The 21145-nt window shown below is 50.6% G+C and overlaps 6 protein-coding genes across 6 annotated transcripts; 2 read left to right on the top strand and 4 right to left on the bottom strand.

Moving 5' to 3' along the window:
- Positions 1 to 344: 344 nt before the first annotated feature.
- Positions 345 to 2424, bottom strand: BDV17DRAFT_249718 (uncharacterized protein). The gene has a single exon (XM_073756250.1). It carries the CDS (start codon positions 1184 to 1186, stop codon positions 941 to 943), a length of 246 nt encoding a protein of 81 aa, XP_073621438.1. The 5' UTR covers positions 1187 to 2424; the 3' UTR covers positions 345 to 940.
- Positions 2425 to 3304: 880 nt separating this feature from the next.
- On the top strand, positions 3305 to 4658 carry gpaB (guanine nucleotide-binding protein subunit alpha gpaB; the record flags this gene model as incomplete). Its single annotated transcript, XM_073759587.1, has 6 exons — positions 3305 to 3431; positions 3509 to 3854; positions 3906 to 4034; positions 4086 to 4215; positions 4267 to 4505; positions 4559 to 4658. 6 exons carry the CDS (start codon positions 3305 to 3307, stop codon positions 4656 to 4658), a joined length of 1071 nt encoding a protein of 356 aa, XP_073621437.1.
- Positions 4659 to 6146: 1488 nt separating this feature from the next.
- On the top strand, positions 6147 to 9218 carry glpV (glycogen phosphorylase; the record flags this gene model as incomplete). Its single annotated transcript, XM_073760873.1, has 8 exons — positions 6147 to 6331; positions 6430 to 6442; positions 6494 to 6529; positions 6585 to 6646; positions 6703 to 6806; positions 6856 to 6933; positions 6982 to 8747; positions 8805 to 9218. 8 exons carry the CDS (start codon positions 6147 to 6149, stop codon positions 9216 to 9218), a joined length of 2658 nt encoding a protein of 885 aa, XP_073621436.1.
- A 219-nt stretch (positions 9219 to 9437) lies between these two features.
- Positions 9438 to 12152, bottom strand: BDV17DRAFT_10859 (ATP-binding cassette long-chain fatty acid transporter PXA2). The gene is made up of 4 exons (XM_073753807.1): positions 11465 to 12152; positions 10752 to 11388; positions 9803 to 10700; positions 9438 to 9736 (listed from the first exon to the last, which is right to left on the bottom strand). The coding sequence occupies exons 1-4, from the start codon at positions 11972 to 11974 to the stop codon at positions 9658 to 9660; spliced, it is 2124 nt and encodes a 707-aa protein (XP_073621435.1). The 5' UTR covers positions 11975 to 12152; the 3' UTR covers positions 9438 to 9657.
- A 543-nt stretch (positions 12153 to 12695) lies between these two features.
- BDV17DRAFT_278741 (putative cell wall biogenesis protein Mhp1) lies at positions 12696 to 16419 on the bottom strand (the record flags this gene model as incomplete). Its single annotated transcript, XM_073759586.1, has 3 exons — positions 12696 to 13363; positions 13419 to 16310; positions 16368 to 16419. The coding sequence occupies 3 exons, from the start codon at positions 16417 to 16419 to the stop codon at positions 12696 to 12698; spliced, it is 3612 nt and encodes a 1203-aa protein (XP_073621434.1).
- Positions 16420 to 18511: 2092 nt separating this feature from the next.
- On the bottom strand, positions 18512 to 21123 carry BDV17DRAFT_286289 (60S ribosomal protein uL18; the record flags this gene model as incomplete). Its single annotated transcript, XM_073760872.1, has 4 exons — positions 18512 to 19373; positions 19431 to 19471; positions 20327 to 21016; positions 21070 to 21123. 4 exons carry the CDS (start codon positions 21121 to 21123, stop codon positions 18512 to 18514), a joined length of 1647 nt encoding a protein of 548 aa, XP_073621433.1.
- Positions 21124 to 21145: the final 22 nt, after the last annotated feature.

The raw sequence follows: 21145 nt of genomic DNA, 5'->3' as shown, positions 1-21145 counted from the left end.
CGGCCTCACACAGGCACGCATTGGTTGGAACTTGCTTCCAAGAATTACGCCTACTGTCTACTGACAATGTTGCTGGGCTTTAAAGATCAATTTTCGTTCTTGTCCACCATTTACGGAGTATGAAATCCCCTAATGTGCATTGGCAGCGCTGCTCGACAAAGGTCCCTCCATCGCCCCTCTCTGGCTACGTTTCCCGCAGGATATATCTTCCAGACGACTGTTATACCAGAGTACGGTCATAACTGACAACATTAGCAATTAACCGACCAGAAGAAGATTTGCAGAAGCCCTACTAGAGGATCGGAGATGCCAGGTTCTAGGTCATTCCCTAATCCAGGTTCCAGGCAAGGAGGATTTGGCCCGGTCCCCAGTCCTGACGTCATAGGACCCCAGTCTGGCCCGAGACCCTCACAGCTCACTAAGCCTGAAGAACTGGCCCTCAACCACCAGACCGCGGTCACGGTCGGTGAAAGATAAGCATCGACTGTCAACTTCTTATGCTTTACCAGCTGGTTCAGACATGAATATCCGACAGGAGCTTTTTGTAAGCTAAATAACAGCTTCAACTCGACCCGCCTACCTATGGGGTACTATGACAGCACACACTTTCACCGCCTTCACTGGCAGCAACGGTTCCTATACAACCACTGAAGAGGCAAGAGCATCAGCATACCTATAAGCCGGCGATTCGAATCTTATCCAGCGGTGAACTCTGTGTTACCCTCAGGCATAAATTCAACCACTACACTGTCAAGGCATACCCGCAGACCTTGTGTCACAATTCGCAAATTATGCTGTCCGGAGTATAGTATAGACACCAGGCTTTCCAAATGTTAAATTCGAACGCTGTTCATAGCTTGCAAACTTGGTGGAAGCTTCCAAGTTGACCAGTGAATTCGCCGTGAAAAATAATCACTCTATGACCAACACTCTAGAAGCACTATTGCCAACAAAAAGTCAGCGGCAAGATTCCGAGTAGATTACTGACAAGATGTACAAGAGTCACTGCGCGTAGCAGAATGATTACGGCTATAGGACAAGGGCAGGAGGTTTGTATTGCGAGGTATCGGAAAAGGAACGGATGGATTGCATAAATTGGAGTCGAGACGGCTATGTCGCCTAGTATTCCACACTTGTTCTCGTTGGTCATTCGCAAAGAAACCAAAAACAAATCATAGACAAACATTTGATATTGTCTTACAATTGATTGATTCGCTTAGCGTCGGTCCTCGAGGCTCTTTTGGTCCTTGTTCAAAACACGAAGGTTGCCCCGTATTTGAGTCGACTGGATTAGAATGAGGCTCAAGATGTCCGCTCGGATCTCGTAGCCTTCTTTGGACATGATCAAATCCGAGGGACGATCATCTTGAGACGTACAGAGTTGGGGTCGGTTAGGATTGAAAGAAGGTAAAATGGTCTACCCAGAGGAGAGCCATTCAATAAAACGCCAAGGGCAATAAGGTGCCGCATCCATGACTCGATTCTGTCAAAAACGCGAGGCCCCCACCTCAGCGATGAACGAAGTTTAGGGCGCGCGGGCACCGGGGGCCAGCGCCAGCCTCATTGTGCTGGTGCAAGGCTGGGCGGGCGGTTTCACCTCAACAAATAAATTACCCTAAGTGACGAGCAGCATGCGAACAGTCCAGTCTTACTTGCAATTCATCGAGCGGTGTTGTCAGGCACAAGCTTGTAAGCCTTGCAAGGAAACCCTGCAGAGTGATCTGTTGATCTTTAATCCAGCCTGATCGGCTGCTATTGCATAGTCACATGATTGACGAGGGTCCAAGAACAAGTGCCGGAACGGGGCCAGATGGTTGGTTGACTGCCGGTTGGTGGCAGTATCACCGTGAACCTTGGGTATTTCAAATTGTCGCTGTTTCCGGCTGAAATAATAACAGCCGATTTATTAAGGTCAACACAAACCGAGCTGCACGATCAGAGTGACAGTGACAGTGACTTGGAGATACTCCGCATCGAGTTCGGACTATGTATAGCCACAGCGATCCGACCGTGAACGCACGGGAGCGGGAGAGAAGAAGCCATGAGGCATGTGTAACAGAGGAATAGTTGAGAATCCGCATTCTTTGTTACATGATTGCTTGACTTCAGGATAGTAGTTCGCGCGGTGCAGTGAAGCAGATTGATATACCTGAGATTTGGTTTGGTCATTTAATTGCCGACTATATCAGCGAGTGCTTATTTGCGGCTAACAGTGCCGGTCCACATCTCCCAGAGTCCACAGATCGTGATGGAGGAGCTGTCCACGTCCACGTTAACCCATCACTTACCTTACTCCGGAGTAGCCAGGCCTCAGTAGTTACGTACAACTCCACCGGATGGGACCCGGAGGATAGAAATGACGTTCGGGTTCAGAGACTCATAAATGCGACGGGCAGTCGACTGGCAGAAGCAGTTGGAAGAGGCTGGAGTGATAATCAAATAGTGTAAATAGTCAGTCATAGCAACTACTAATTCCACGACGTCAACTTACCAAGTTCCTCTTGCCCGTCGCTAATGCCCTGTCACCACTGGACCAGACTGTCTCTGATTATCTCACGCTTCCAAACTCTTGGGCGCTTCCAAATCACAGACCTGTCTCTGCACAACGTGTCAGTGTGTTCACTGATAATTAATTGTCCCGATTACTTGCATAGCCGTGGCTGTTGTTCTCAGACCTCGCCAGTGGCAGCTGTTGCTTGCTTACATTATCTTACTCTGACAGGAGATCCGCGCCCCATCCAACTCTCCCACATCATCCCCCCGATCGACCTCTGCTACCCTTTTTAGCGTCGGCTCGTCGCTCTCTCACGTCTTCTTGCTCCGCAGTTTGTATCCTGTCACCCCTCACTCCAATCGATCGGTCTGGGTGAGACATCGTCCACATCCATAGTTGTTCGAACCGCTGCCTCCTGCTCGCAACTCTTCTCCGTCCTCTCCCTAGTTTCATCGCCCGCGCCACAATTCGTCACCTCCGTACTCGGCAGCCTGCAGTTGTTGCTCAGGCCTTCGTCCGATCCCTAGTCCTTCCCCGTCGTCCTGTCCCTGAGTTATACTCTCTGCTCTCAGTCCCTCCGCGGAAATCACCAATTTCGCGAAGCTATAGCTGCTTCCAGTCCATCGCTCATTGCTTCTCCGTCGCGCCATTACGAGCTCTCAAGGAAGCGACCTTTTTGGGTTGTAGGGGTGCCTCGTTGCTCAAAGCCTTTTGAGGCAACTGGCCTTGTCGTTTCAGACCGGCTGACGCCGTTCACTCGGTGGACAGCTTATGGTCCCGCCCCACGCGGTCAACGAGAATATCTTGAAAATGGGGTCGTGTTTCAGCTCAGAGTCGACCGGAGATGCGGAACAGAAGAAGAGAAGTCAGGCAATCGATCGGAAGTTAGAAGAGGACTCCCGGCGCCTACGACGAGAATGCAAGATTTTGCTGCTCGGTATGGCATTGCTTCCCTTCTTTCGACCCGACTTTCAATCTCGACCTTTCCTAGCTAACGAGGATGCTTCTCAATAGGGTCGGGTGAGAGTGGGAAATCGACAATTGTCAAACAAATGAAGATAATTCACCAGAACGGATACACAGTCGAAGAGCTCTCGCTATATCGTCTCACAGTTTACAAAAACCTCCTCGAATGCGCAAAAGCTCTGATTGGAGCCTACCACCAATTCAACCTCGAACCCACAAGCCAGAAAGTCCGCGACCACATTGAGTTCCTGACCGACTACAACATCGATCCTGATCCCAATACACCGCTGGATTCCGCAGTAGGGGATGCGATAACGTACATCTGGAACGACCCGTGCACGTCAACAGCACTAGAACGACAAAATGAATTCTACCTTATGGACTCAGCGCCTTAGTGGGGCCCCTTCAGCTTTTCTTCCGGGATACATATTGACCAGGTTCTTAGTTTCTTCGAGGAGGCGAAACGCATAACAGCACCGGACTACATACCAAACGTCAACGATGTGCTGCGCGCAAGAACCAAGACGACTGGTATTTACGAGACACGATTTACAATGGGCCAGTTAAGCATCCAGTAAGACCCCATTCACCTCGAAATCCCGAACATCGCTCATGATTAGTATAGCATGTTCGATGTCGGCGGCCAGCGCAGCGAACGGAAAAAGTGGATTCACTGTTTCGAGAACGTCACATCTATCATCTTCTGCGTTGCTCTGAGCGAATACGATCAAGTACTACTGGAGGAAGGAAATCAGGTATGTTGCCATATTTGCCGTCCTTTTCCTACGCTAATCTGATATTTGTAGAATCGGATGATGGAAAGTCTGGTACTGTTTGACTCCGTTGTCAACTCTCGATGGTTCATGCGAACAAGCATCATTCTTTTCCTCAACAAAGTGGACCTTTTCCGACAAAAGTTACCTCGTTCTCCATTACACAACTACTTTCCAGATTATTCGGGTGGAAACGATGTGAATCGAGCCGCAAAGTATCTCCTTTGGAGATTCAACCAGGTTAATAGAGCACACTTGAACTTATATCCTCAGTGAGTCCTCAGATGTATACTTCTAATCTGATACATCTAACCATTCATATCAGCTTGACTCAAGCTACCGACACCACGAATATCCGGCTGGTCTTTGCCGCCGTGAAGGAAACCATTCTTCAGAATGCATTGAAGGATTCTGGCATTCTGTGATCGAGATCGTCAACCGCGTCTCGTCCCCGACTCCGACGATTTTCAGCTCAAACGCAAACCAACATCTCACACCGTAATTATCGGCCACCGCTCTTCCTCGTCGCTATGATGGCCCTCAACCTTGATTCTCTATGTCGCTTTTTCCTTGTTTTATTCCCCTTCTCACGTTCTTGGCGGAGAATTAACGGCGTTACGGATTTCATGTTCAATTACCCCTTTGTTGGCGCTGGATTGGATTATCTGCATCAGTACTTCTAGCATGGTTTTTCTCCTTTTTGTCCTGTCTTTTAATGTCCCACCCAGTCCTTTTGAGCCTGGGCGGGCGGATCCAAAGCTGCTTGTCTGCATCCTTTAGTCATTGACACGAGTCCACCTTACCTTATTTCTCTTCGTCGAAATCTCCCGCGTTTTGGGATACATGAGCATCCGTTATATTGTGATCTAAAAGTTGCAGACCTCGGCACTATACTTTTGCATATATCATGCGTGAGGGCTTCTGATATCCAATCTCATGTGCCCTGAGATTGCTTGTCCTTGTTATCTACTCTATTTTGCTATACGCTCTGCCGTCTCTGGCTGTGTCTTTGTATTATGTTGCCCAGGGCAGGGTTATTCTGAATATATTTTGCAAATTGTAGTATGTCTGTATTTTTTATCACATACAATGTCAGACAGGGCAAGTTGACTCCACTAATGGCCAGCCATGTCCCGTTGGGCTTGGTGTCTTAGACCGTGGCGCCGGGAGACAGTTCTTCCTATTGCGTAAGTCGCAATATTAACGTTAGAGAGGAGGCAAGTTTAAGATCAAACCATATAGTGTTTAATATCGGCCGTCAGATTAGTATCACCACATATAGGTGGTTGCGTCATAATAGAGGGGCAGCTCTCCGTCTTGAGGTTGAGTTGTATCTATCCATAGCCATTTCCGTAGAAACTGACTGCCGCGAATGCTACCTTAGTAGACACACTGAGACAAAGTATTAAACCCACAGCCCCAGTGCTCGAGCACTTGACAGCTGATCCTCCGCAGTGGAGAGAGCAAGTCTAGACTCTAGACCCTAGCTAGTTGCTTTCTTGAACGCCGACAGCAACCAGTCCGAGATTGTAAACGCTGCCTGTGTCTGCTCATAACCCCTCACCATCATGCATTGTTTCTTGTTTCTTGTTTTGCCGTCTGCTTCCTGGTCTGATCACGGGGGGTACAAAGACCAGGTCATAGCTCCTTCTCCCCTCATCTACCTCAGAACACCCCCTCCCTCTCCTCTTCCATTGTCTCATCTCCCTCGTCCATTTCGTCGTCTCTGTTCCCTTGCTTCAGCGACCTTGTCAATTACTTCTTGAATGCAACGTTGAAAGCTGTTTTTGTGCTCCATCGTACCCGTCTTCAGTGCTAGCATCTCTTTGAGGTGTCTTTGTCTTCAACACTCCATCACTCATCGATCGATCCAATTCCCCAGACCCATTGACAATCATCCGACTGGTGGCATCATGTCTGAGACTGCTGCTCCGAGCCGCCATGAAAGAAGACCCTCCGTCGGGGCGCCCGTCTCTGATCTCCAAGGCCCAATTGGCCCTGGATTCAGCCGGCCGAAACACAAGCGCAACTACACTGGCTTTGGGAGGGACCAAATCAAGGGTGTTGAAGCCAGTATCCCTGAATCTTTGAGAGAGGCGTGAGTGTCTTGGTCTTTTCTTTCTTTGTACACCGCTTTGACGAAAAGCGTCCCGTTCTGTCTCTTGGCCTGGCTAACATCTTCTGTCTGTTGTGTAGATGGAAGAAACATGTGAGATTGGCGACCTTAGCAATGCCGGTAGCACCAAGCTAATCTCTACAGTCTGCCGCTGGCTTTACGAACAAGGATGACTTCGAAGTATGCCCTCCCTTAGAATGGCTCCGAACTCTAGGGACTTCGCTCACTCCAACAGCATGAACTGGTACGCCACGTCGAGACGACCTTAGCACGTTCGCTGTACAATTGTGATGAACTGTATATCCCCTCTCTACTTCGTTATTGACGTTCGAACGTCTGATCCGAGCTTGCAGGGCTGCATATTCCGGAACCGCGCTGGCTTTTCGAGACCGGTTGATTATCGAATGGAACAAGACCCAGCAGAGACAGACCCTCAATGACCAGAAACGAGTCTATTGTTTGTCTTCCTACCTGAGGTTGCTGGCTCAAAGCTTACAATTTATTAGATCTGTCTCTTGAGTTCCTGATGGGCAGAACTCTTGATAATGCTATGCTCAACGTCGGTATGAAGGACGTTGCTAGAGGTAAGATTGCAATCTTTACTAAGAGATGCTGAGCTAACCCGCGGATAGAGGGCTTGAGTGATCTGGGTTTCCGTATTGAGGATGTGATTAGCCAGGAGCATGATGCCGCTCTCGGAAATGGTGGCTTGGGCCGCCTGGCAGCATGTCTACTTGACAGTCTTGCAACGCTCAATTACCCTGCTTGGGGCTATGGTCTTCGCTACAGATATGGTATCTTCAAACAGGAGATAGTGGACGGTTACCAGGTCGAGATCCCAGATTACTGGCTTGACTTTAACCCGTGGGAATTCCCGCGACACGAAGTCACAGTCGACATCCAGTTCTATGGCTGGGTGAAAACATACGAGGATGATAACGGGAAGACTGTACACGCCTGGCAAGATGGAGAGATTGTACAGGCCGTCGCGTATGATGTTCCTGTTCCAGGATACGGCACCCGCACGACGAACAATCTCCGTCTCTGGTCCAGCAAAGCAGCTAGCGGTGAGTTCGACTTCCAAAAGTTCAATGCCGGCGACTATGAAAGTGCAGTGGCAGACCAACAGCGCGCCGAGACAATCTCAGCCGTCCTTTACCCGAATGATAATCTGGACAGAGGAAAAGAACTGCGGCTGAAGCAGCAATACTTCTGGTGTGCTGCCTCATTGTTCGACATTGTGAGGAGATTCAAAAAGACAAACCGACCATGGAACGACTTCCCGGACCAGGTTGCCATCCAGCTCAACGATACCCATCCAACTTTGGCGATAGTTGAGTTGCACCGCATTCTCATTGACGTGGAGGGCCTCGACTGGGATGAATCCTGGAACATTGTCACCAGCACCTTTGGCTACACCAACCATACTGTCTTGCCAGAAGCGCTGGAAAAGTGGTCGGTGCCTCTGGTGCAAAATCTCCTTCCTCGGCACATGCAGCTCATTTTCGAAATCAACCTGTATTTCCTGCAGACCGTGGAAAAGCAGTTTCCTGAAGACCGGGACATTCTGTCCAGGGTCTCGATAATCGAAGAATCGCACCCAAAGATGGTAAGAATGGCTTATCTAGCAGTCATCGGTTCCCACAAAGTCAATGGTGTCGCTGAACTGCATTCGGATCTTCTTCAAACTACCATTTTCAAAGACTTTGTCACCATCTATGGCCCAGACAAGTTCACTAATGTCACCAACGGTGTAACCCCTCGCCGCTGGCTTCACCAGGCGAACCCCAGACTGTCCGATCTGATTGCCTCCAAGCTCGGAAGCTACAATTTCTTGACAGACCTGACTCTTTTAGACCAACTAGAGGCTTTTGCAGACGACAAGGAATTCCAGAAGGAATGGGTCGAAATCAAGACGTCGAATAAGCTTCGTCTTGCCAAACACATCAAGGAGACCACGGGATACAGTGTCAACCCGAACTCCCTATTCGACGTCCAGGTGAAGCGCATCCACGAATACAAGCGCCAGCAACTCAACATCTTCGGCGTCATTCACCGTTACCTCAAGATCAAGGCCATGTCCGCCGAGGAGAAGAAGAAAGTCCAGCCGCGAGTCTCCATCTTCGGCGGCAAAGCGGCCCCTGGATACTGGATGGCCAAAACAGTCATCCACCTCATCAACCAAGTATCGTCCGTGGTCAATAATGATGCGGAGGTTGGTGACCTTCTTAAGGTCATCTTTGTCGAAGACTACAATGTTAGCAAAGCAGAGATTATCTGTCCGGCCTCGGACATCAGCGAACACATTTCGACAGCCGGCACGGAGGGCAGCGGAACAAGCAATATGAAGTTCGTCCTCAATGGCGGCCTCATCATCGGCACCTGCGATGGAGCTAACGTAAAGTCCCTGTCTTTTATACTTGTATCAGCGTTTGCCCTAACTAACAACCACCAGATCGAAATCACCCGCGAAATCAGCGAAAACAACATCTTCCTCTTCGGCAACCTCGCCGAGGACGTCGAAGAAATCCGCCACAAGCACTTCTACGACGGCTTCAAGCTCGACCCCCACCTCGCCGCCGTCTTCGACTCCATCCGCAGCGGCACATTCGGCGACCCGTCTCACTTCTCCGCCCTGCTTGCCTCTATCGCCGAACACGGAGACTACTATCTCGTCTCCGACGACTTCAACAGCTACATCACGACGCAGGAGCTGGTCGATGAGGCGTTCAAGGACCGCGACGAGTGGGTGAATAAGAGCATTACTTCTGTTGCGCGGATGGGGTTCTTCTCGACTGATAGGGTTATTAGTGAGTATGCGGAGAGTATTTGGAATGTGGAGCCTTTGGCTGTTAAGGATGTGGAGTAGACGGGGTCTACAACTACGGGTAGAACATGGTTGTTCTGGGGCTTTGATGCTGTTCTGTACCAGTCCTTATCGAGCTTTGTGGTTTGTTTAATGAGTTTGCGTTGAATGTGTGTGTATGTCTGTATGTAAATTGTGTCTGTTTTCTTAAGTTGCCAGTATTAGAGTCTGATGGACTAGCTATAGCTCCCCAACTAGTGAATAATGACCACCGCACCGTTCAATGTTCCAGCCAGGTTTGGCCTAGATTGTAGTTACCCTGTGCTGGAAGCTATCCGAGAGGCTAATTCAAGCCTATGGTAGTCTAATCATCTTAGTTTGGTAAACGCTACATAACATTCGCAGGTATCATAACAAATATAGGCCACAAGATAGTCGCTCTTGTCCCACAGAGAACACTCCATACTCAGTAGCCCACAATCGATAACCGAATGTCCTCATGCTATGAAGACGTCAATTCAGCCATCCGCTTCTGCAGCTCCGGTATAGCCCGAAGGTGAAGATCGAGTTCTTCCTTCTCACTGTAGCGAAAACCAGTCAGCCAGTCATCCACTTCATAATGCGGGCAGGGGAGAAAAAAATCTTACTCCTCCAACTTCATCCTCCTCTCCCAATCCAACCCCGTAAAGATATACTCACCCTGCCCATCAAACTGCAAAATCATCTTATGGTACTTCCACAGGCTGCGCCGATGCGAGACCGTCATAAGCGTCGTCCCGAGCCTCTTCGCAGTCTCATACATAACGCGTTCAATCTCAAGCGTGACAGAACTAGTACACTCGTCTAAAATAGCAAATTTAGGACGGTGGTAGAAAAGCCGCGCCATTGCGATACGCTGCTGCAGACCGATAGAGAGGACGTCGCGCCATTCTTCCTCGGCGTCCCACCCGCCCGGCCGGTCAACGACGGAGGCGATTTCGACGATGGAGAGGATTTCGTAGAGGTCAGAATCGGATACCCCCTTTGCGCGCATTTCGCGCAGCCCGTCGGGGTAGATGACCTGTTGGCGGAGGGTGCCGCGGGAGAGGTAAGGGCGCTGCGGAATGTAGAAGATTTCGTCGAAGCGGGGTTTCTTTACCGTACCGCCATAGACGGGCCAGAGGCCGCCTAGGATGCGGAAGAGGGAGGACTTGCCGCACCCGTTGGGACCGACGATGAGGAGGTGGTCGGTCGGGTGGACGGTGAAGGAGAGTTTGCGGACGAGGACGTCACCGTTTGGCGAGACGATGGGGACGTCAGTGAACTCGATGGAGTCGGATTCGTGGATTGTGCCGCGGCCGGAGAGGACGGCGGCGTTTTCAGATGTTGAGGCGGAGGAGACGAGTTTCTTTTCGAAGCGGCCGGCGAGTAGGTCGTCCATTACGTCCATTAGGGAGGAGACGCGGGAGGTGAAGCCTGCTAGTTCGGAGATTTCTTTGTAGGAGAACATTAGGCGGCCGAAAGCGTCTGATGAGGAGAGGAGCATTCTTCTGTTGGTGACGAAGCCTGGTCAAGGTTAGCCCTAGTCTATGGTGTCCAGGATACGGTTATACTCACTCTCCGTACGGTCGCCCATTGTCTGCGTGACCTGGCCGGGGATCCTAAAGAAGACCGGAACACTGCAGAGAACCAGACCCAGTGCGCCCCAGAAGTACTTGATGACAAAGTCCTCCATGAATCCGTGGTATAACCGCCTTCGCAAAATGCGATTCACATGCTTTATAAGGGTGAAATAACCCTTGTCCAATGTATCCTTTTCTGCCTCGTGGCCATGATACAGCGCAATCTCCTCGCTGTAGTCAATCAATCTGGAATGAAGGAACCTGAATTCTCCTTCCAGGCGAGCTTCATCTGCGACGTATTTGCCGAATGGCGGTGTTAATGCGCGCATGACATTAGCGGATAATTGGACCAATAGGCTCATGATGAAGAGACCTTCACCACCGACGCTCTTTGAGAGCGAGTAGTTGTAAATGACCATGTCGAGAATCGGCTTTGCCAGATTAGAGTATAGTTCTGCCAGGCTATCGGAAAACCTGGACACGTCCACGGTGATGAGCTGATCGGGGTTCTTGACTCGGTCATCTAGGGCCGAGATCGCATAGAAGGTCATGTTTGATAGGTATTTCTCGTGGATGTGATCGGTGAGGCGCTTGCGGTAGCTGAGCGCGAGCTTGCACTGGTGATAAGAAAGCTATTCACGGTCAGCTATTAGCCCACTCGCCCCAGCAGAAACTTCCTGCATTGCACCAGGGTGCGCAGAGACGTACCATAGAGTTCGTAAAAGTCGCAGGCACAGCGACAATCATCCACCACACAAGCCCCAGCAAGAAATCCTTTCCCTTCCCCCGTACAAGGTTACTAACAAGCCTCCCATCCAGCTCAGCAACATACAAACTAAGCAACGTCCGCAGGACCAAGAAAACACTATGGCTCAGCAGCAGTCGCAACTCCTTACTGCGCCAACCAGGAATAACAATCTTCAGCAAACGAGCCAGATTCCTGAAGAACTCGCGGTTCACGCCGACCCTCTTCCGCGGATTATCGCCGCCGTCGCCGAGGCTGCTGGTTCCTGGTTTCCGGCGCAGGTCAACTTGGCGTTGGGATGCTGCTTTTTGTTCGGATATTGCATTGTGGATGCGCTTTGCGAGGGCTGCGAAGAGCGTAATGTAGACTGCGCGGGAGATGTTCGTGCGGTGGCGGAGGTATAGTGATGCTAGGCCGGAGAATATCTGGCGGACGGAGCGTTCGGGAGGGAGGAGCTTCGATTGAGCAGCCATAGCGACGGGATGGCCGCTCGCGCGAGGAACTAGAGGTCTTTATCCAGAGTCAACAACGGAAGCCGACATGTCCATGGATACTAGAGTTCTGATGGGATGCGGGTTCGTCGAAGATTGGGCTGAACAATCAGGATTGTATTCTGTAAGTGTGAAGTTGTCGAAGGGAAGTGCCCGCGGCGATGGAGACTGGCATGTGAACGCGCCCTCAGCTCAGTCTCCGCAAAGCTGGGGAAGGGGAAATGCCGAGGATGCATGACTAAGGTCGAGGTCGTCCACTGGAGCTGAACAATGATGTCATGCTATGTGCATCTACAAAGTAGGACCGTTATCTATGTTTGCGCATATTTTCTCTATTTGAACCGGTCGTCAAGCTGTTCTCATTGTCGATACTAGAAGTGGCCTGAGGCAGATGCCTCAGATGCGATAAATTGTACACCTATGACTGGAAATCAAGAGAAAAAAAGAAACAAATAACAAGTAACCTCTGGAAACAATACCATAAACACCGAGTACCACAAAGAACAAGATTACACCAATAGAGGTACAGAAGATAGAAGCCGAAGACATATATGCCGTGCAGAGATAACGCTAATTGTCATGAAGTGAAAGACATGTACCGATAATGGGTATAGTAGAAATAGCAATACAGTGGCTAATAGAACGTAAAATATAGGGACTATATCCTCATGAAGGAAGAAATAATCAAGGAAAACGCGCGAAATCATGAAGCAGATGGCCGTTCGCGGCTGGGATCGCGTGCTCTGGTCCTGTTAAGGTCAGACACGGAGGGGGTTCTCCTACCGCTATTAATCTGAGCGGCTATCTGACTCTGCTTAAATTTTTCATAGGCTTCCGAGTCCTGTCTTTGAATTGCCCATAACTCTTCCACGGTAGATCCCAGCTCCTGGAAAGCCTTGTCGGCACCAACACTCTCAAAGTGAGAGCGAGTCTGCTCTTCATGTAGGCGATCCAATTTCTCACGCAGAGCTGTGATTTGAGATTCGTCCATTGTTTCGGACAATTCTCCTTCTTCAGCTTCGTCTTGAGGGTTAACGAAATCGCGACGAATGTTCTGACCTAGACGATGGACATGGCCTTCTTCAGAGGTCATTGCACGAGAGTAGAGGGATGTTATCGAGCTAGACCTCGAGAGTCGGACAGCATATTGGTCACCTTCGTCGTCATCGACTGCATTTTCATGATCCGCGGGAGCGTCAGCCAACTGGACATTCCCGAAACTTGTGGCGAGATAGCTATCTTCTCCCGAATTCTGCGAGCTTGTTTCTTGATGTTGCTTCACGGGCTGTGGTACGATGCGAGTTTCAGGATACTCATCTTCGAAGCGCTGAATCATCTTTTGTAGCGTGGAGTCGAGGAATTGAAGACGCCCTGATGGAAGACCAAAGTTAACGTTATTCCAGCAGGAGGACATGTAGACACTTACTGTAATTGGCATCATTGCCTGCTCGATCCTCACGCACGAGCGCAGTCTCGATCCTGGAACGAATACCACGAGCTGACTCAAGAAGATTCTTAGACATGTCGCGAGGTCGCTTGGCCGCTAATGATCTAGATTTTCGGTGTCTGGGTGTGGCTGTGCCACTTGGAGGTCCGGACACGTCTCCTGGTATATGGCGATCCAAGTTACCGAGACAGACACCCAAAGCTTTGACCACACCAGTGCCTCCAATCACATAGTCTTCATCAGGAGCAGGCTCGTCGTCTTCTTCGGCTCCTTCGTCAGCATTGCCATGACCGACAATATGCTGAAGAATATCGGGTATTGGCACAGCCGTCCGGGGCAGAGACGGGTCAATGCCCCCAGAAAGCTCTGCCTCCAGAGCTCCACCTTCAAGGTTATGGAGACAATATGCAACAATTTGAGATGCTAAAGCTTTGACGACTTCATTGTTCTTGGCGCTTGGGTCCTCGATGTCGACGGCTATAATTGTCCGTGATACACGCACTGCGGCTAGCAAGGAAGCATACACAGCACATGCTTCTTCTTGGGCTTCAGGATCTGTAGCCGAAGCGAGAGCGGTGATCGCGGGATTTTCTAATATGTTCAAATGGCTCAGACTTGGGCACTCGGGGAGAATCTCGGCGAGAGCAATGGTATGGTCAGCGGAGAGGTTGACATCAGCGAGATGAATGCGCTTCAGGTGAGGCAGTTTGGGAAGGAAACGCCTGAATGTCGACAGGGCATCCGGTTGTGACGAGAACAACGCTGGATTGTGGGAGACATCAATGAACCGAAAGTCGGGCAGCTGTGTAAAAGCCTGAAGCAACGGGTGCATAGCAAAAGGCTTGAGGTCACAGTCTGCAAGGCTGAGTGCATATAGAGGAATGTGACTCTCGATTGCATTCGTGAGCAGATCCAGGTCATCCCCAATGGGATTGCCACCTAGATCCAAACCTTCGCATTTGCCAGACTCCAGATAACGAACAATATGCTCCAAGCCTTCTCGAGTCAGTCCGTTATTGGCTAAACCTAACCTCCTCAAACCAACGCTTGTGGCTGCGTCGCAGATTTTCTTCACATCCTCCGTTGTAGGCTTGCATTCACTTAACAGCAGTTCCTCCAGATGATCGCCGCCGAAGCGCTCTAAAAGAGAGGTCGAGAAAACAGTGGCCACATCAATATTAGCGGACGGCGTGGAATTTGTCCCTTTGGAAGATGTACTGGCAGAATCATTGACGGCGATAGTAGCCTTCGGCAGCGGAATACCTGTGAGGTCGATGGCTTTTAGAGACTTGGATAAATGAATGAACAGACTAATATGGCGCCATCCTTCAGGACCAATCTTTGGGTTGTCCTTCAAGGACAACCTTTCCACGACACTGAATCTTTCAATCTTCTCCGCTTGAATGTTTGCTCTTTTGGGTTTTCCTCGCCGACGCCTCATCTGCTCCACGGTTTTCGTGGAAAGCAAGCCGGAAAGTATTGCACGGACAGCGTCATCCGTCAAAGCGCATTTCTCGAGTATAAGTTTTCGGACTGGTACGACAGCCAACCAGTCGCTGAAGGTAGTGATATCTTCAGAAGTCATGGGAAAGTTTGTAAGATCCAGCACAGCGACAGTCCCAGGGGATTCCGCAAGCGTAGAAGAAGGCGACGATATCTCATCAACAATGCGTTTGAGAACAGGGGTCTCGCGCAGTTGGCAACAGCGTCGATAGATACGGATGGGATCCGTGGTCGGATGGTTCTGTACCCCAGGTCGAGTATTTCCAGTGCTTTTGGGATCGTCTACATGGTCATCAGCTGTCAGCTGCAGAGGGATAGAGCCGTTCGCCTCCGCTAATCTTCGTTTTTTCTCCCTTCGTTGCTGCCTCTCTTCCTCAGATCGCTTTTTCTTTTCTTGCTTTCTTGAGGGCTCCTTAACCTCACCGTTCGTTTTGCTTTCGTTCGGTGCCGGCGCGGAGGGGGTACTGTTTGGGGCGCCATTCTCCTGGTTGGACACCTCTTTCTCCACCGGCGTACTCTGCTGGCGCTTTAATGGCTCGGCCTCATCCTTGCTTTTAGATTTCGAGTTTGTGCGCTTAGGCTTATGGCCATTCACCTCAATTACGTGGCGGCGTGGTGCGCCTGAAGGTGGGCTCTCTTCATCCGGCTCTCGAGGTGCAATACCCGCAATCTCAACATCAACACAAAAAGCAACCCGCCGCAGTTTCACTGGATTCAAGTCCGGCACTTTGCACCTATCGCGGTCCTTGTCGATGTTCAGCGTACGGCGTTCGCATATCGAACCATTACAGGGAGCCGCCTTAGCCCCTCCAGAGCCGGACGAAGACAACTTCCTAAACGCGCTCTGTAGAAACGACGGTCCCCGGGGTGAGGTAGAAGTGAACGGGCTGTTTTCATCTTTTCTCTCTTCCTCTTTGTCTTTGGGCGAATACGCTGCTCCGAATGGATTATGCATGTCAAGTTTTGACGCAGGAGGGCTTGCTTTCGAGGCCGCCTGAGGCTTCACGTTCGATTGCGACGGAGGAGTAGAACCGGAAGAGAACTTGGAGCTGAGGGTTGAGATCCATGATCCTCGCCTTCCTATCGGCTTTGGTGTACTCTTTGGGAATTGTTCTGATGCCGGGGGTGTTTCATTACTTGCAGTTGCATCGCCAGTTTTGGTTTCCGTCACAGATCGAGAGTCGGCGCTTCGAGCGTCTAGTTTGGAAGGAGCCGGAGGAGCGGACGCATTCTGTGGGGTCGGGAGGTTTTTGTCGGGGACTGAAATCTTGTCGGAATTAGAGCGATGTATCGTAGGTGATTCCACATCTTGATTAGGTTTGTCGCAGTTCAGAGACGAGACAGATCTGCACCGGGAAAGGTTGTTGTCTGCAGGAGGTTAGGAGATAGCTTGAATGTTAAAAACATGAGCGACTGAGAATGTACCTTTATGAGAATGATGGAGCCAGCTCACATCAACAGTTTCGACGCCCTCCATTGTGATTTTTGCGATTATCGTGGGTAGAGTAGCAAGGTTGAGTGATGCAAGCAAAACCGTCAAGCCACTAGGCTCTATCGTCAGAACGCATAACTTCCAGACTATGCAAGACCATAGATTGCGCGGCTCTAGCTGTGGTCAATGTACTAACCGTACCGCAGTCCGTTTAGAATATTTCCAGGGGTTTTAAGAGCAAAGGCGAGAGTCCATTCTGGCAATGCGGCAAAGCGATGCCGGTTCAGGATTTCATGGTTGGTAGTATGACGTTGAGAAGGGAAGACGGGATCGTGGGAGGGGTGATGGTGCCGTGAGGAGATCAGAGAAGGGAATGCAGAGGCGGTAAGGAGACTGCTAAAGAGGGTTGACGGTGGCCACGGCAAGAGCGGTATCTCTCAGCTCCTTCTGCGACGGTGTTTCTGGGATTATCATTGTTATTTCTGAGACTACGGAGTACTTGGACTTCTTGAGTTCCTCTGTGGGCCATGAACATGAGCCAGCTGACCAACTACCACTTTGTGTGAGTCTCCGCCCTCCAAGCTTCTCACTCAGAGCCCAGTAACCTATAATTTATCGCTGAAAGTCAGCCTATGTGCGTGAGTTCGAATTTGGCCCGCTGACCGTCTAGAAGCATCTGCCTGTCCTCTGGTATGCCGCCGATGGACCTCCGGACAGCGTGCCTTCGGGCACGCTGTTGTGGCAATCTCAGCTCGCCGTCTCCGGAGATCGGACATCTTCTCCAAATCGCGGATCCACTACTTGGTCAAGGACTATGATCTTTAGCGGCACTCTGTAGACTACACCGAACGATATTTAGCCAGGCGCGAGCTGATGGCATCATGATATTCATGAGCCAACAATAGATTCAAAGCGATACTGAACGTCATGTCGACGAATCCAATGATTTTCACTGCAACCGTCCAGCTTCCCCGCCCCAAACCACCATCATGCCGCGGCGCCGCTCCGTTGGACTATATACAAATTAAGTGTATGACTGACTCGCCAGCCTATACGAGGTGAGGATCTAAACTCATCGAGCCCAATGTCGCAAGTTGGAGTAGGTTTTTTGCAAGGGCAGAATTTGCTTCTACATTACTGCCCACAGCTGGTGCGCACACCTCAATGACAGTTCTTACAATTGATCGCCCTCTGCGTTACACAGAACGCCTGGGGCTGGACAACTGTTGGCTGGGAGGATGCATGCGAGGGTGATTATCCTGCAGGTTCACCGAATTCGAGCGCTTTGCCTGCACATCGTCGCCTCACGGTATTCGTATTACCAACAATTACTGCCAACCCTGAGGCATGGTGGGGTAAAACCGTCAAGCGCAGTGCGCACAGAGCGAACGATCTGCTGATCACTGCTTCCAGCATTAATACGGAGTGCCTCCCATACCAGCTGGTGCTTTGTCATGCAGGATTTGCAGTCGAATCCCAGGTTGTGGTAGGGACAGAACCAACACTCAACACTGCGGTGTGTATTCTTCAGAGCTGGACCCGCAGGTATCTTTGGACCAGTGCAAATCCTTCATGGGCCCTGAGCCCTGGGTCCTGAGCCCTGGGTCCTGAGCCCTGGGTCCTGAACGCTTGGAGGCTGGAGCACAAGGGCAGATTCCATATTTGGCACCATCTTCCGTCGGCTCTCGCGGCATCAACCATGCAACGAAAATGTTTGATGGGAGAATAATGTGCGGCACTTGTTTTCTTCCTCTTTCGTAAAAGATGGAGCACGTAGCCAAAAGCAGAATCTTGACGAATAGTATATGGCATCCAGGTTTGTCCACGTTTGAATCATGTTGGTCGATCCATAGAGTACAAGAGAGGGGGTGGCACTACAACTACAAAATGGCCAATTTATTGGAGCTTAAGGTTGAAGAAAATTAAACCATTTCAATTCCCCGCACCCATAATGCTCCGGTAATAAGCCCTGGTAATCACAAGAAAGTGTCGTAAAATCATTAAGCTACAGGCAGGACAGGATATCTGAAGAAGTCGCCGACTGGCAATGTAAACTTTTTGCTTTTTGACTATCGCACTCAGCTAAGCATCAAGCACGAAGAATCAATCCGCCTTCCCGTCAAAAGGAAAAACCAATCTAAGCAGCAAGCTCACGGATCTTGGCCTCAACGCGGGCCTTCTTCTCCTCATGGGAGAGCTTGTTGCTGCGGTACTTCTTGCTCTCGGCCTTCCACTCCTCCTTGGACTTCTTGGGGCCCTCGGACTCGTCCTTCTTGAAGGGGTCGGCACGGATCTGCTTGTGGGCCTCAGTGTAGAGCTCCTCAATGTCACCAGCGTCGATCTCGTTCTCGGTGTACTTGTGGAACTGGCCGCGGAAGCGCTCCTCGTCGTCATCGGCAAGACCCTCCATGTACTCAGCGACGTGACCACCGAAGATGTAAGAGCGGAGAGTCTCAGCGTCGAGCTCCTCAGCCTCAATGTCGTAACCGGGGAAGCGGCTCTCGGAGTGGGGGATGAAGATACCACCGTCGGAGGCACCCTTCATGGCACCGAAAACACGGGCACCGGTGGAGGTACGGGCAAGACCAACGTCGAGGAAGGCCTTGAAGGGGCGGCGGGTACCGTCGTCGGTCTCGGCGGCCTCGGTGAGGGAGAACTCACCATCAGGCTCCTCGACACCCTCGAAGGTCTCGTCGAGGCCGAGCTTCTTGAGGGTACGGCGGGCAAGGAGGAGACCAGTGGCGTAGGCGGCAGCCCAGTTGGTCAGGCCGTTGGTGATGCCATAGCGCTTGAGCTCGTGGGAGTAGGCGCTGGCGAAGACCTTGTCACCGGTGATCTCGGAGTAGACGATCTGGGTGACGATGTCGCGGTTGGTGAAGCGGACGACCAGGCGGTACTTGGGAGCATTGTACTTGTTCTTGGCCTGGGTGATCAGACGCTTACGAGCGTAGTAGTCGGTCTTTCCCTCTCTTCTACGCTTGTACTTGGTCTGGTAGCGGCTGTGAAATTGATTGTCAGCGAGTCCTCGGATCATGGACAAGCGGGTGATTTCTTACCTGTAGTAAGCGCTGGACTTGACGGTCTTTCCGTAGGGGGCCTACGACAACAATACATTCGAGTCAGCAATTTGCGCTTCAGAAATATTTTTCATCCGAAGCATCTTGCAAAGACCCGGAAACCACGAGAAAAACTCATAGTTTGATAGATAGGCCAGAAACGAAGCGACAGTGTCGCTATTCCTCAAGAATGCCTCAAGAATGGCAGTAAACACTTACCATTTTGACTGTTGGGCGGCGATGTCGACGTGGGCTGAGGGAAAGAAGAAATTGGTGGGTTGGATTTGTGGGTTTTGTGTGCCGGGATGCAGCCACTAACCGAAACGTGGTGGGCGACAGACAAGCCCGCGCTGCTGCGGGACGAAGGTGGGCGACGAGGGCCAAGACCAGGTATACTCCAACACCACCTCCTAAATTTCATCCATTTAGCACAAACAATGTCAATGGTGATTTTATGATGAAAGAGCCTCACTTTAATATTTAGTCTCATAACAAGCAACCACACCCATCTTTCCCGCAATTGAATGAATAGTTCGGCCGGTCTACCTCAGAAAGGAGGACTTGACTCAAGCTTGCCTCGCGCAGGGCGAACTAAAGGCTTCGAAATCTAGCGAGTGGTCGATGGGAAGAAACTCAAAGCCACAAGGAATTACTCTTCGTCGAATGAGCATCATTGTCACATCTCTGCATAGAATTAAATGCACAACCTTCAATCTGGACCACAGAGACTACCAGGTTTCGGCGATTCAAGAATATAAAGCGAATGGAAGACTGTATTATAGACCAGGTAATATTGTCTATGCCCAAATATCTATTTCGTGCACCCATATCGAGATGAACTGTCAGGTAGCGCCTCATAGTTTAGCCTGACCATCCAACAATTGAAGCCCAGTGACCTTCTCCAGCTCTTTGACTGCATCTTCTATATGACCAAGATTCACTTTGATAGTCCTCATCCCTATAGTCTTCGCAGGTTTCAAGTTCTGACCAATATCATCGAGGAAAACCACATCAGATGCCCGCACCGGCTGCTTCAGCCCTCTCTTCTGCGCAGCCGCATTCATCTCCTCCAGCGCAACCTGATAGATCTTGGGATCTGGCTTCCTCAGCCCAGTATGAGCGGACGAGATGAAAAAGTCAAACATCGCTTTCCGTCCCAGGGTGTCGTCGTTGAATGCATGCCCGTCAGGGAAGATGACCGTGTTCGACAACGCGCCCATGATGAATTGTCCGGACTCCTTCAGCTTCTTCAGCGCCGGCCACATATACCGGTCAGGTGTCCTGGATATCCGCATCATCTCCCAGAAGAGCCATTCCGCGTCTATCTCCGGTAAAGGTGGGTTTGCCTCTATGATTTTGCTCGTGCCTTTTTTGCGAAGACCTTCGTTGAATAGCTTCCATAGCTCTGGGTCTCGTAGATCTTTGTTGAATGCAGCGAAGAAGTCCGCGTCCATCTGGATGTCTCCCCGCTCTAGTCTGTGCCAGCTGCCGTGGGGTGAGGTGCGGGAGATGCTGAAATTCACCCATCCTGGGGGTATATTGTTCGCAAGCTCATAGTCTAATATAGCTTGGAAGGGCGACACGACCTGTTGCGGTTAGAAATTGTGGTTAGCCTTTGGAAAGTGTTGCTGCAGCTCACACAGACGCCCCCGATATCGAAGAGCAGGCCCACTGGCCGTTGACTTTCGGCCATGAATTCGAGTTGCAAGGTAGGA

This window comes from Aspergillus undulatus, assembly GCF_047715775.1.
Source record: "Aspergillus undulatus strain CBS 261.88 unplaced genomic scaffold BDV17scaffold_1, whole genome shotgun sequence".
Classification (NCBI taxonomy): Eukaryota; Fungi; Ascomycota; class Eurotiomycetes; order Eurotiales; family Aspergillaceae; genus Aspergillus; species Aspergillus undulatus.
This window is presented reverse-complemented; position numbering and strand designations above follow the sequence as displayed.

What these genes read in the sequence shown, in the direction of transcription:
- BDV17DRAFT_249718 (XM_073756250.1), bottom strand. Translation starts at nt 1,186, where the DNA reads ATGTTTGTCTATGATTTGTTTTTGGTTTCTTTGCGAATGACCAACGAG.
- BDV17DRAFT_10859 (XM_073753807.1), bottom strand. Translation starts at nt 11,974, where the DNA reads ATGGCTGCTCAATCGAAGCTCCTCCCTCCCGAACGCTCCGTCCGCCAG. An exon ending in CGACTTTTACGAACTCTATG is followed by an intron (nt 11,389 to 11,464) that starts GTACGTCTCTGC and finishes GACCGTGAATAG; the next exon opens with CTTTCTTATCACCAGTGCAA. An exon ending in AATGGGCGACCGTACGGAGA is followed by an intron (nt 10,701 to 10,751) that starts GTGAGTATAACC and finishes AACCTTGACCAG; the next exon opens with GCTTCGTCACCAACAGAAGA.